The following is a 14,995-nucleotide window of genomic DNA, read 5'->3' on the forward strand; positions in this document are numbered from 1 at the left end:
AAAACCTGCCAAAGAAAGAAAACACTGAAATTTTTTACTTTAAACAATATACAATATCACTCAACACGGTAAAATATAATGTAAAGCCGTAAATGAGTCCTTACTGTTTTGACATTCCCTTCTCTGCCTCCTCTTATAAAATAACCTTTTTATTATAGTAAAAACTACACATTGTTCCCAACAAACGTATAGTTTGTTTGACATGCAGTTTATTCATTAAATGAGCTGTTTCCTCACAAAAGCGGTTTATTCAGTGTAGTGAAGCCTCTTCTCCTTTGACATACATTAAAAATGGCCTCTGGTCTCCTTTCTTTCATGCCTACAAATCATGTTAGCATGTTGGTGTAAGGCCCGCCTAATGGGTCCAATGACGGTTTCCCACAGGACAGGGAAGGTCTAAGCGTGTATGCCTTTTCAGCGTCTCTGTGAAGCTCACTTAATTTCACTCGTTTAATCTGACTCCAATTTCAAATGATTCTTACATGTAGGTTGTGTTTCCAATTAGAAATTAATCATTTGTTATGTATTAATTTAGATATTCGATTATTCTGATTACCTTATATTTTCAATTATTCCGTTCACTGCAGTCCCGGTATCGCTTTAGAAGAGTTACTTCGGCCGATTTGAGCACTCTTCCCGGACACAAACTCGTCAGTCTGACCTTAAACATTGGATGCAGGGTAAATATCTACCTTTAAGTCGGTCGCGCTCTGCTTACTCGTAACAAAAAGCATAGTTTTGATATATTTACGAAAACTGCAACTTATTTAAGGCAGTGATTGTCAGAAATCGAAATGGACTTAATTGACGTGCCCTATGCTCCATCTATTAAACCTTTCGTATGACCAATCCTGAACACAGATTTGAGGTAATACCTTCGCTTTGATCTACTAGAAATAATGGATTAAGAATAATACAGAATCAACCAAATATAACATTTTATTTGTCAAGTAAAAATATATCATGCCAATTACATTACAATTGCAAGCCAATTCAGAAATGATAAATGCATAACATCGATTACTCAAAGAAATGCATATACACAGGGATGGGTGAATGTCCTCAGACATTCACCCATCTCTGGGGGGCCTCTCCTACAGATGATCCCACATGACTGCTTTGCTCTTTACCTTTTATACCAGAACCAGAACAAAAGGATCGTAAATGTTTATTACACCAACACCTGTTTTGGGGGAGAGGAGAAGAGACACCACCCAAAAAGAGGACAGAATTTTCCTTAATTTTCCATCTTCTTCATAATTCTAGTGACTGCTATGAAATTGAGACCGTTTTACCAATCGCACTGAGACAAATTAAATGATACCAAACATGAATAACTTTCAGTGACTTGAGGCAGGGGGAAGGAGAGTGTGTGTGTGTGTGTGTGTGTGTGGGTGTGGTGGGGGGAGGCGTTGTCCTTTTGCTACTTCTTTGAGATGTTCTTTCCAGATTAAAGTTTTATTACTTTATTGCAGGACGCTTTATCTCAGTTTTTGTTTAGCAGGAAAATCAGGCCTTACATTGGCTAAAGGTTGCAGGTCTGCCTTCCAGTGGCTTTGGCTAAACCAAAGAGGTTAGTACCCAAGGCGACACTTTGATACTTTTTGGCTAACAGCCACTAGATGGCGTTCCAGTACATCTTACCCAAAATCGGCGAATTTCACTGCCAAATAAGAAGCACAATAGAACAGTTTTTTTAAATTATGTCACCAGTAAATTGTATGGCTCCTACAGTAAATGTTGTATTGTCTTATATATGTTTTATTTTACCAGTTGTGGAATCCAACCATTCATCCATCTGAGTAACGTAGTTAGCCTACTTTTTATTGAGTATTTCCATTTTATGCAACTTTACACCTTTATTAATAGTAAATTAATAATTACATTTAAGATCATCATGTTTGCAGCGAATAATATATTTCAGACCTAGTGGAGTAATAATAATAATATCTAGGTCTGAATTGAAATATATATATTGTAGCTACGTTTTAATGGAACACACTACAAACATAATGATCTTATAATACATGATGCATGGCTGTGTCTGTTATCACATAATTCACACTTTTGGACACTTTTGCTTATTATTATTATTATTATTATTATTATTCATATATTTATTGTCCAACATTCCCAATTTTTCTGATGCATGTCCTTAATTTAATTTCATATGTTGGTAATAATCCAGTGTTTATAAGCTTTTTAAAGAATTTTAACCCAAACGGACTGGGTATCTTGAGAGCAAAGGTTTTGTGAAAAAAAGTGGAAGACTTAAACACAAAGTGTGTAAAATAAACTGTTTAAAGGATTTGATGATCACTAGTGATAGTATTTTATTCTGTGTTGTCATCATTCAGGTTGGATTTCAGCTTTAATGTATGTTTTGTTTTATCAAAGCAGCTGATGTTGCCATAGAAACTAGTGGACTGACGACTCGCTTTCACCCCAAAATGGCAGAAACGCAGGGCTGCTGCTGGGTGTCGGTGTTGCAGTGAAACGTTCTAATGACTGTTGCTTCTTGTTTGTGTATATTCTTTGGCTAAACTCTGCAGGACAGCGTAATACAAGGACGGACGTTCCCCATCCGTTGGGCTGTCTCGTATTTGGTGTGAGATGCTGATGGATGAATGTGTTTCATCCCAAATGCATGAGAGTTGGCAACCAACTCTCTGATTAATCACCAGGGCTCCGCCCTAACGAGTGCTTGATTGCCTGTGAGTGTGAAATCAACCTGTTCTGATTTATTAAGAGCATTTAAATAACACTGGCAGATGATTCAAAGTTAAGCTGTAGAGCATTTGAACAGTGTGAATTTTAAAGTACTGTTGGGTTTTTGAAAGAGACCCTTGATTTCTGTCTAGTCTTGGATGATTACTCTTCATGGCTGTGAGAGAGATTTGTTTTTGGAAAGGGCTCATTTTAGCCCTTTTCCTCTTTGCTGTTGAAGGACAGAAAAGGCCGTAAGTACCATGAGTTTTGAAGTGAACAGAAGGGGCCTAATGTTTATGCTGACTTAGTCTTAAAGATGGCAAAATGACTCATTTAGTTGAATGTTAAAGTGCATTAGTCACATTGTACTCTGTCGCCATATAGTGTTCAAAGGATAAAGGATTTTTTTTTTATATATATATATATATAATCTTTAATGCAAGTCATTGTTGAAGGGAGTTGGAGTTTCTTGTTCCTCGTTGTGTATGTATTCTGAACAAAACGTTCTTGTGTTCTTTCTTTTTGACCATGGCAGCCCAGTGTTGCCAAGTCTGTAGCTTCTCTGTGCATTATTATTATTTTTTTTTCCTACATGTTTGTCCCATCCAGATAACCAAACCCAACTACTTACAAATTTGGTGCTCCAAAATACCACCCTACCAACCCCAACCCACCCCCTGATGGAGATGATCACTTTGGGCTATTTTTGATTGAACTTTAGGCTAGTTTTGATATGCAGACCTGGCAACCCTGTGGAAGCCACTTTGTGAATGTTCAACCAACATCTACATGTTCTGACCTGATTCCTTTTGGTCTCTGAACCTAAACTGTTCACACAGGTTATTCATGGTGACATTCCCTGCAGTGATTGAGTCTGGATCTGATGCCAAATTGTGTGCAACTCTTCTGAAACCCCAAGAGAGTCTCACAATGACTGTTTCTCTGCTTGATGACAAAAACGGGATAACTAAACTTGTGCAGCAGAGCTCCTCGACGCCGCTTCATCGTTGCTTTAGTTTCAAGGTCTGTCATTAGATGCATGTGGCTTTTTCTTCTGGTTTGTTTGTTAACTGAACTTCTCTGCAGGCTCCTCGAGTAGATGGAGAATCTGTGCAAAATCTGAAGGTAGAAGTTCAAGGGAAGGTCTTCAGTGCAACCGAAGAGAGGAAAGTCATGTTCAAGTCTTACCTACCTTTGACCTTCATCCAAACAGACAAACCCATCTACAATCCAGGGCAAACGGGTGAGCTGTGAATGAATCTTTGGTGTAGAAAGTCAGTTACATGACGAGTTCTTAGACGAGTGCACTATGCAATAAATGTTTGTTGGTGTCTTTGCAGTGAATTTCAGAGTTGTCACCATGGATGCCAAATTTGTGCCTCTTGATCAGATGGTAAGATCTGGCCATGAGCAAACTGTAAATTTAATGCCGGCTTTTTTTCCATCAATGACTTTTAAATGCCTAAGTCCTGTCTTTGTGTCTTGCAGTACAATCTGGTCGTGGTGGAGGTGAGAATTGTGGAAGTCTTTTAATGGAGCTGACAGCTTTTTGTACTTTTTTGCTTTTTGTTTGCAGTATTTCTCTGAGCTGTTAATTGTTTTAACAGGACAATAAAAATAACCGGATTGGTCAGTGGACCAATGTTTCTTCAACTGGGTGGATATTGCAGCTTTCGCACCAGTTGAACTCAGAGGCTCAGATAGGGATGTACACACTAAAGGCTTTTATTGGTGACCGAGAGATCTCCCAGGTTTTTGAGGTGAAAAAATATGGTAAGTTGAGAACGCTGTGCAACAGTACAACATATCAGAGGTCTTAATCTGAATGATTGTTTCTGGTTTAGTTTTACCCAAGTTTGACGTGACTGTAAACGCGTCAGAGACCTACAGTGTTGCAGATGTGGGACTGAAAGTTGAGGCTTGTGCCAAGTAAGTGAGGTTTTTATTTTCTTGTCTTGTGTGTAGTCTATTCTTGATCTTGTGATTATTTCCCAGATACACGTATGGCCAACCTGTACCTGGTCAAGCATTGGTGGAAGTGTGCCGTGATCCTTTTCCATATGTTCCAGGCGTGACCCGTCTGTGCCTGAGTAAAACCGGACAGGTGTGTAACTCCTGCCTTACAGTGGAGGGTTTTTCTGCTTGTGCTTGACTTAAATGTGACCCTCTGTGTTCTGCTACCAGATGAATGCCACTGGATGTGCCTCCTTTACCGTCGATACGTCAGTGTTTTTCAACACCAAATTTGAGAATAGTCTTCAAGATTTGTTTGTTGTTACTGTGAATGTCACTGAGGAGGGAACAGGTGAGCTTTTGGCTAATCTGAACCAATAGCCCGTGTATGGAGGATGTTGACTTGTTGTTTTGGTGCATTTTTGTTTTACCCCAGATGTAGTTATGTCAAAATCTGCAACCGTGTCCATTTCATTTGAAGTTGGCAAGGTCACATTTTTGGACCTCCCAAATTATTTTGAACCTGGGTTAATGATTGATGCAAAGGCAAGTAAAAGTTCATCCCTTGTCTCAGAAGCCTTCTCATTGGTTCCCTTTCCTAACCGTGATCTTTCCCAACAGATAACCGTGTCTCGTTTCGATGGGACTCCAATTGCAAACAAAGCTGTGTATCTCCTCGACGGTAACAGCAACAAACTGCTGTTAAATCTGACCACAAACCAGAAGGGACTGGCCACATTCTCTCTCAACACTGCTAAACTTCCTAAAGCTGATCTGAATCTGGTGGTACGATTCTCTTTATATTTGTGAAATGTAGACTTCTTTCAGTCACTCTTGCATAAACCCACTGCATTCACTGTTTCCCAGGCTAGTGTGACTCCAGGGATTGTTTATAGTTACAAATCGCCATACTTCACTACAGATACGAGGGTTGTTCAGCTTCTCCAACCTGATTCTTCCAACAACCCATCACTTAGTGAACTGACTATAGTGACGCTTGAGCAGCCACTCAAATGTGGTGCTACTTTTCCAGTGACTGTGAAATATTCTTTTGTTGGAGAGTCTGGTGACTACAGTGCTGACATTGTCTATATGGTGAGTGAACAACAGTTTTGTTGACTGCTAGTCTGTTTGTCCAACACCGTTTTATGCACCTGTTTGTCTTGTCTTCTGTCAGGTCTTGTCCAGAGGAGTGATCGTCCTCCATGCATTTCAGACAGTCACAGCAAGGGCTTCTAATAAAGTCACAAGCGGCTCCGTGTCGTTCCAGCTGTCTGTTGGTGTTGACATGGCTCCAGCAGTGCAGATTCTGGTCTACTGTGTTCTGCCCAGTGAGAATGTAGTAGTTGTTAGTGCATCTTTTGACACTGAAGCATGTTTCCAAAAGGTATGACCTGCACTCTTTTGGCTTCAAATGGGTAATGACGTCTCCTACAGCATGTGTTTGTCCTTGTTCCAGGTGTCTCTGCAGTTCTCTCCCGCTACAGCTGTTCCAGCTGAGAGAAACGTTTTGACGGTCTCTGCTCAAGCAGGATCTCTGTGTGGCCTCAGTGCTGTAGATCAGAGTGTCTGGATATTGGAGCCAGGAAGACGTCTGAGTCCTAAAATGGTATAAATTTGCAGTTGATTTAAAGTCCCCCTGTACTCTTTTCACAAAAAAAAAAATTGTCATTTGATTAAAGTTCTTAATCCTTTAAAATGGCTTGAATGTAACGCGACACCCTTGCCTCATTTAATATATATGAATATGCTAATTAGCCCTGCCTCCACTCACTCACACAAGCTCAGACGAGATCCACTCGGGCAAATTACTGAGGTAAACGCTGCACAATGGCATCACTTAACAGTGTCGGACAAATAACTGACTTGTGATTTAACCTTTTGACTATTAAACGGCTAATGTTAAACCACGTTCACATTCATGAGTCAGACGGCTGCCTTCTAACAACTGGTACCCTTAGAAAGGCATCATAGAACTCAATGTTGTGGAGAAAGGCATTTAGTTCATAACATTTGTAATGTGCATCATACACATTTTTCATATCTGTAGAAAAATATGATGGATAACCTTTAAGACTCCCTTGCACAGTCAGTTAATGAGATGCTAAAGCCTGCCGGCAGTGATTGGTTACAAGGTAGTCTGTGACATCAGAAACTCCAGCGATTTTCAAACCACAGGTTTGAGACCGTCCATGGCTTACTGCAGTTTTATACTCTGCAATGGTGTTGACTGAATTTGCACATGGTTTGTCTAAAGCATGTTAAAACCCCAGATAGACATGAACAACTTTATAAAACTTTATTTTCACCACAGGAGGTCTTTAAATTCTTACTGGACTTGACTGACCTTCAGGTTCAGCTTTAGAATTTGAGTAATACTGATGGATCATTCAGACAAACTTATGCTATTATGATGTGTGGCTGTTATGACATAGCAGTTTGTGTACATTGACACTTAACATTTTAAACTCTGTGACTAACATGCCAACAATTAATGCATTTAGTTCAAGTTTCCAGTTTCCAGGGTTTTTTCCCCTTTTTTTTTTTTTTTCCCTTCTATGGTCCCAGGTGTTTGACTTGCTCCCAGTGCGCTCTCTATCAGGTTACCCATACAGTGTTGATGATGAACTGGAGTGTCTAGGTACTTTTCGACCCCGTCGAGCCCTTCGTCGTCCAAATCCTGACTACACTGTCCTTCCAAATCCTGACTACACTGTCCTTCCAAATCCTGACTACATTGATCCTACAAATAAAGCTTACACAACCTTCAAGGTAGAAAGCCATTCTTGACCATGTAGTCACTGAGGAACATGCAGTCGCTGACTTTAACTTGGACTTGTGTTTTGACTTGTTACCATGACAGAGTCTGGGACTGAAGGTTGCAACAAATCTTGCTGTACGACCCCCTCCGTGCTGGCTGTATCCCAGCTTCCCCAGATTCCCCGAAGGTTGGTTTATGCAGATTCATTTCCCTTTTTTTTTTTTTTTTTTTTTTTTTTTTTGTGGGTCAGCAAATTATGTAGTGCAAAGAGGGACCGTTAAGATCCTTTTGTAGCTTCAGAACTGAAGTGCATGCAGAAAGCAATGACTTCTATTTTAGTGAACTAACTGTAGTTCTTCCTTTTTTAGCCTTGGAAATGATTGATGCGGTTGACTTGGTGGCTCCTGCTCCTCCAGAAGCCAGAAGTGATGGAGACAAGCGCTCTGTTAAAGTAACTGTCAGATCTTACTTCCCAGAAACCTGGATCTGGCAGCTTGTTCAAGTGGGGTTAGTGAAGAATCTCTTGTTGCATCAAAAGCCCAACCCTCACCCTCTGGTTTTTAGTTCTTCTGTTCCACTTATTCCTCTCTCCTGTCCTTCAGAGCTACTGGATCCACACAAGTTTCCCTCATAGTTCCTGACACAATCACCACATGGGAGACGGAGGCATTCTGTCTGTCCTCTAAAGGTCTTGGTCTGGCTCCTTCTGCTCAGCTGACGGTCTTCCAGCCTTTCTTCCTAGAGCTCTCCCTGCCGTACTCCATCATCCGTGGAGAGTCCTTTGAGCTGAAGGCCACGGTCTTCAGCTATCTGTCCAAGTGCATCATGGTCTGTCATGGTTTATTTTCAATTTATATTAGGGATTCAGCAATATGAATTTTGGCCAATCCCAAAATAATGACCTCCTAAACATCCCCATATACTGATTGGGTTCATCACTGTCTCTTCACCAATAAGCTGCTGTGTGGTGGGTGATCTGGTGCAATATGGCTGCCGTTGCATCCAGGTGGATGCTGCACATTGGTGGTTGAGATTTCCCCTTCCATATGTAATGCATTTTGAGTACCCAGAAAAGTGCTATATAAGTAACGAATTATTCAATTATAATGCCATGCATACAACAGTCCCAATCATAGCTCTTAATGTGTTTGTGTTGCTGTTTGAGCGAGCAAGCTGAATGGGCACTGGGAAACTAAAGAGCTTTTCTAGCGGATTTAACTCAAAACGTGTCCTATGAGATTAATTGGCCATTTATACTACAAACTTAATATTACAACTATATCACTATAAAGTGGTGCAAGTGTACAAGCAAATTTGACTTCTGATCAATGTGCTCATGTTCTGGAAGCGCTCCCCACAATGACCCGCTACAACACCTCGGCAAACCTGGAGAATGAATTTTTATTGTATGCCACTCATGGTTATTAATGTGAATTGCTGTTTAAGCTCCACACTAAAGATCACCTGTACAATGAAGCATTTTGCTGCATCGTTAATTAACTCAACCAAACGTATCCTGTACAGATTAATCTGATACACACTAACTAAACAATATTACATCTTAGACTGGCACAAATGGCTCAATGCACAAGCAAACTTGATTGTGCAGTCATGAAGGTGTAACTCCGTGGGTGCGTTTTCTGCAACAATGCACAAACTTGAAACAAGAAAAGGATTGTGAATTGTTCATGTATCCTATATCGGCTTTAATGTATCGTCCAGTTTTTTTTTTTTTTTAAATCTGATCAATAACGAAAACTTAAGTGACCAATTTCAGTCAATATGTCTATTTTGTGCATCCCTACTTTACATAATGGACCTGTATAGAGAAGTGTCTTTGCTCCATGTACTGTTTCATTGGCAGGTTAAAGTAACTCCAGCTTCATCCACGGCCTTCACTCTTGTAGCATCTAATGAGCCGTATTCATCTTGTCTCTGTGCTAATGGGAGAAAGACCTTTAAATGGGTTCTCACAGCTTCTGTTCTTGGTCAGTTTTGGACTGTCTCTAAATTTGAAGTGTATTTGGTGTATTAGGTGTTAATTCCTGTCTGTCTCTGCAGGAGCTGTCAATGTGACTGTCAATGCTTCAGCTGAACCGTCCCAGACTCGATGTGGCACTGAAGCCGTGACTGTGCCGACAAGAGGACGCGTTGATGTAGTCACTCGAAGTCTACTTGTACTGGTGAGCGTTAACCAGCCTTCTGGAGTTTGATCATGGAGATCATGCTGCTTTACTGATGTGGTGTTTTGAGGTGTGTTTTTTTTTTATTTTTTATTAGGCTGAAGGAGTTGAGAGGACAAACACCCAGAGTTGGTTATTGTGTCCAAAGGGTTTGTTTGCAATCAATGATTCCCAAACACATTCTCCCTGTACAGCCAAACATTAGTCTAGTGCTCAATGCTGATCCATTCTGTTCAATCTGCAGGAAACGTTCTTTCTGAAGATATGAATTTGACTCTTCCAACAAATGTGGTTCAGGGATCAGCCAGATGCTCAGTTTCAGTCCTTGGTAAAACACTTCACTGAGAATACTGACATGTGATGTTTGGCAGAATAACGTGTTTCTGATGTGGGTTTTATGATTGACCTCTCATAGGGGACATAATGGGTCGTGCGCTGAAGAATCTGGATAAGTTATTACAGATGCCGTATGGCTGTGGAGAACAGAATATGATTGTTCTTGCTCCCAATATTTACATCTTGCTGTACCTGGAAGCCACGGGGCAACTCACCACAGCCATCCGAGAGACCGCCATAGGCTACCTTCAGAGTGGTATGAATAACCAAATCCCCTTTAAATATGTAAAAGACTAACTTCCAAGGAGGCTTAGTTCTGCTCTTCCTATTGGAGTGCCTCAGACACTCCCTTCCTGACCAATTTACATGTGGCTTTTGACCTGAACAGGATACCAAAGACAACTAAACTACAGGCACGAAGATGGTTCATTCAGCACATTTGGTTATGATGAATCAAATACATGGTGAGTTTGACAGTTCTCTTGTGTAATCTGTCATGACGACAACAGTTTGTAAGTTTCAGTTTGTCAACTCCATGGCCAGGTTGACTGCCTTTGTCCTGAGGACTTTTGCTCTAGCCAGGCAATTTATCTTCATCGATCCACATGTCCTGCAGAGTGCAAAGGATTGGTTGATCAGCAAGCAGGGTTCAGATGGTTGTTTCATTCAGCAGGGAACTCTGCACCACAATGACATGAAGGTGCATTACACGTCTTAAAATACCCTCTAACCAATAGGCTTGGTGCGGAGTTCCTGTAAATCAAGTTTGCTGGTGTTTTTAGGGTGGCGTTGGGGACAGCGTGACCATGACCGCCTATGTTGTTGTATCACTGCTTGAACTAGGCATCCCTGTCACGGTAAAAGCGTCTCCAGTTGATGTTTGAGCAGCCTGTGGATGACCTTTCTGTTCAGGCTGTCATAATTTTTGTTCTCTTTAGGATCCTGTCATCACCAATGCTCTGTCATGCTTGAGGCCTGTCGTTGGGAACCTGGGAAACACTTACGCCACTGCTCTGCTGGCCTACGCCTTCGGTCTTGCTGGAGAGACCAGCACTCGATCACAGCTTCTAACTGCCTTAAACAACAATGCCATTTCTGAAGGTGAAATCTTACTAGCCTCTTGATGTTGGTTCATGTTCTTTGTCATCAACTTTCTCCCCACCTTCTCATCTTTAGGCACAAAGCTCCATTGGTCTCAGACTTCATCTGGTGATACTCTGGCGGTGGAGATCAGCTCTTATGTGCTGTTAGCGGTTCTCACTGAACAGCCTCTCACGACGGCTACTCTGGGCTATGCTAACCGCATTGTCAACTGGCTCGTGACCCAGCAGAATCCCTATGGAGGCTTCTCCTCCACCCAGGTACCTCTAATGGCCAAACATGAGGTCAATCATTTATATGAATGGAGTTTTTGATCTGGTGCTTGTTTTTAGGACACTGTGGTGGCTCTTCATGCTCTGTCTGTGTATGCTGCTAAAGTGTTCAGCGTGGACGGCTCCAGCACTGTTACTGTACAGTCCTCTGTGGCAGGAGGAGAGTCTTATAGCTTCACCGTGAATCGGGACAACAGGCTGCTGTATCAGGAGAGGCCGCTGAAGAATGTTCCTGGCAAATATAATGTTAAAGTCACCGGATCCACTTGTGTGTCTGTGCAGGTTTGTGTATTCACCATTCTGTTTGTCTCTGTGCACTTCCTAATTCTCATTGTGTATGCTCTGAACTCCTACTGTAGGTTGCATGTTTCTACAACATCCCGACACCCGTTAAAGTCACCAGGACGCTGAGTGTCGAAGCAAAGGTGAAGGCAGACTGCCAACCGCTGGGAGCCAATCTTGTGTTGAGCTTCACGGTGAAGTAAGAATAGCTTTGGCTTTGTGTCCTGAAACCAGACCATGTTTCTGACTCCTACAAAAGGAAGCTGTTCTTGCTCCTGTTGACTATACCTCTTTATTCCCTCATCACCCTCATTCAGTTACAATGGTGCAAAAGCAAGCACTAACATGGTTATTGTGGACATTAAGCTCCTATCTGGCTTCACGGCAGATACGTCACTGGTTCGTATGTTTAAGATTAGGAAAGTCTGAAGGAGCTTCGAGCATCTTGGGACTTAATTATGTAAATTCTTCTTTCTCTCAGCTTGGATCTTCACCCCAAACATTCGCCCCACTAGTGGAGCGGGTTGATGCCGGAGATGATCGTGTCCTAGTGTATCTGAAAGGGGTGAGACTTTGTGCACTGGGTATATTCACTAGCTGCCGTAATCTTGTGCCGTTGGTCATCTTTTCTGTCTCTCAGGTTCCCAAAGGTGTCCCCATGACTTACACTTTGCAGCTGAATCAGGTTCTTGCAGTGAAAAATCTCAAGCCAGCGGTCATCAATGTTTATGACTACTATCAGACAAGTATGCTTGCATCTTAATCATGTTTTGCTCTGGCTAAGTTCACTGAACATGATCCAGCTCACTTCCTGTTCCTCTTTCAGGTGACGCATTTGAGACAACATACATGTCGTCCTGTCCCTGATTTGAGTACTGGCTACAGGATGCATGACTCGAATAAAATGGATTTTATACAATCAGTCTCTTTGTTGCCTCCCTTGTAATTGAGTCAGGAAGTTGTAGGTTTCATGTTTCTATTGCCCATGTGCTTTCAGGTCCTTATAACATGACTGAGATGTAGTTCACTCAGGCAGTGGCTGTTGTTAACTGGTTGAGCTTTCACTTTTTGAAGCTAAAACTCAACTGACTAAATGCTCTTGCAACTGTAGTGGATTTCTTCAAAAAGCTGCTTTTCATTTGTTTTGGACCAGTAACTAAAATTCTAAGTCTAAACATTTTACAGTAATGGAGTAATCTGTGTAAATGGAAGGTTAAAATTGTTTTAATGGGAAATCTTGTTACTCATATGCACTCTGCAGGTGACATTTAATAACTGCTTCTCGATTTACAAATCTCTACTTTTCTCTCCATGGTAACATGCACTTTATGTAGGCATTGAGTTATAGAACTGGCTACATTAGATATTGCTCTATAACAAACAAAGGGGCAATTTCCTAATTGAATGACTCCACTACTCAAGTGTTATGTATATGAAAACCAACATTTAACAGGATGTTGGATACCTGGCACTCAAAGTGACAGCAGCCTAATAAACCTACTCCTATTCATCTAACAAGACTAAAAGTCACCTGCTCTTGAGTAACTTTAAGGATTAAGCTATATTTAATTTATACAGTGGAGGCTATGCATATTTTACATTTGATTATTTTGTTAATTCTGTACTTAAGATGTTTCACTGGTATGTAAATTTGAACCACTAGCTCAACCATGTCAGTAGAAAAGTCCTTTTGTGTTGAGCCCTGCTGCAGCTCTAAATGGTCACTGTGCTATTACATGAAAGGTAAAATATCTTGATTGATCCACATCCTGCAGAGTACAAAGGATTGGTTGATCAGCAATCAGTGTTCATTACATTTCTTAAAATACACCAACCTATAGGCTTGGTGTGAGACCATTGTTCTAAACCAGTGTTTTTTCCTTTATTAAAGGGTGGAGTGGGTGACGATGTGTGTATGTGCTGCTGTTCATCCTTTGTCTCTCAGGTCCCCATGACTTACACTCTGCAGCTGAAACAGGTTCTTGCAGTGAAAAATCTCAAGCCGGCGGTCATCAACGTCTGTAACTACTATCAGACATAATGTAATGCCACAGATGACATTTTTTCATTTTCACATTTCACGTAAAGGTGCCCTAGAATTAAAAATTGAATATCTTGGCATAGTTAAATGACAAGAGTTAAGTACATTGAAATGGGATTAAAATAAAAATAAACTGTATAAAATAAACCCCGGTATAAAAAGAAATACCTTCTATAACTTCAAATCAAGACACGATCAAGTTGTCTTCACCAGGTACAGACTGGGGCACTCAAGACTTACCCGTGGGTTTTTATTAATAGGCGAAGTTCCTACTTTATATGTCTCATGTCAAGTTCCTTTGACTGTTAATTACAATTCAAAAGAATATGCTTTTTTATGGTGCTGCTTGCATGGAATAATTTAAAATGTATCACCCAGATGTATTTTAGATTTTCTTATGAATCTGATGTAAAAGCAGAACTAAGTAACTTTTTTTTACCTTCATAAATGATTTTCTAAGTCCTTCCGATGGTTAATTGACTTGTAGTGGTGTGTTTGAGGCGAGCATTAACCCCCTCTGGCACGTCTACGCCAGAAAACAGCACTTGCAAGTTGAGCTGCATCGACCTGACACAATCTCGCTTCATGTTCACGCGAGAGTGACAAAATGCTTTATGGTAATTCAAAAACAGTGTATATATTATGACTTTACAAGACAATTTCTAAAATTACCCACCTTCATTGAGATTTCTTGTTCTGTATTTGCAAAACTACTGCACTGGTGAGTGTTGTAGTCGTTGCAGTCCAGAGCTGCGCTTGGAATATTTACGACTGTGATTCACTGAAGGAACCTGTAGGGGGAGCTTCACAAATCTTACTGAGTTCTGCTTTAAGCTGAAATGTTTTATATAATAATGTAAATTTTATGGATGATATTGACCTTTCTGTTTGCCATGTAAATAGCCTTGATGCTAACATGGCGTAAAAAATAAAATAAACGAAATCAAGTGTCATTCATGCTCCACCGCATTTTAGTTTCATACACATTACACTGCAGGAGAATGTTTTAAATGTGAATTATTGTATTTAAAAGTACACATTTCAAGCTTTCTTTAGATGTGTGTTTCATGTTTGTGTGATTATTCGCTGAGTTTCAGAAAGTTTCTCCTGAGACAGACTGCTGAAAGCACACCCTGTTATCTTTATTTTACCAAAGCAGAGAGATGGGAGTACAAAAAAAAAAAAAAAAAAAAAAAATTTATAGTTTATAATTGCACTTATCTGTGTGGCCAAAAATGGAGCATTTTAAGTTGTTTCCGCTGTCATGAGGAAACATTAAATGCTCTTAATGATCAGAAACATGCTTTATCTTCAAATCCAAGCAATGGAAACATCTTGAGGGCTGGTTAAGATTGAA

General features: G+C 40.6%; 1 protein-coding gene across 1 annotated transcript; it reads left to right on the plus strand.

The window, feature by feature from the left end:
• The first annotated feature begins 2,807 nt into the window (after positions 1-2,807).
• LOC137008717 (alpha-2-macroglobulin-like) lies at positions 2,808-12,476 on the plus strand. Its single transcript, XM_067370422.1, has 34 exons — positions 2,808-2,960; positions 3,549-3,732; positions 3,796-3,952; positions 4,050-4,102; positions 4,198-4,218; positions 4,317-4,482; positions 4,554-4,638; positions 4,705-4,813; positions 4,894-5,014; positions 5,099-5,208; positions 5,284-5,448; positions 5,530-5,757; positions 5,840-6,049; positions 6,122-6,271; positions 7,231-7,434; positions 7,526-7,610; positions 7,792-7,930; positions 8,026-8,251; positions 9,288-9,411; positions 9,485-9,606; positions 9,704-9,755; positions 9,851-9,934; positions 10,022-10,198; positions 10,331-10,406; positions 10,486-10,642; positions 10,725-10,799; positions 10,881-11,043; positions 11,119-11,303; positions 11,376-11,597; positions 11,675-11,796; positions 11,915-11,996; positions 12,079-12,162; positions 12,238-12,343; positions 12,424-12,476. The coding sequence occupies exons 1-34, from the start codon at positions 2,881-2,883 to the stop codon at positions 12,462-12,464; spliced, it is 4,365 nt and encodes a 1,454-aa protein (XP_067226523.1). The 5' UTR covers positions 2,808-2,880; the 3' UTR covers positions 12,465-12,476.
• The last annotated feature ends 2,519 nt before the right edge of the window (positions 12,477-14,995 follow it).

This window comes from Chanodichthys erythropterus, chromosome 3 (genome assembly GCF_024489055.1).
Source record: "Chanodichthys erythropterus isolate Z2021 chromosome 3, ASM2448905v1, whole genome shotgun sequence".
Classification (NCBI taxonomy): Eukaryota; Metazoa; Chordata; class Actinopteri; order Cypriniformes; family Xenocyprididae; genus Chanodichthys; species Chanodichthys erythropterus.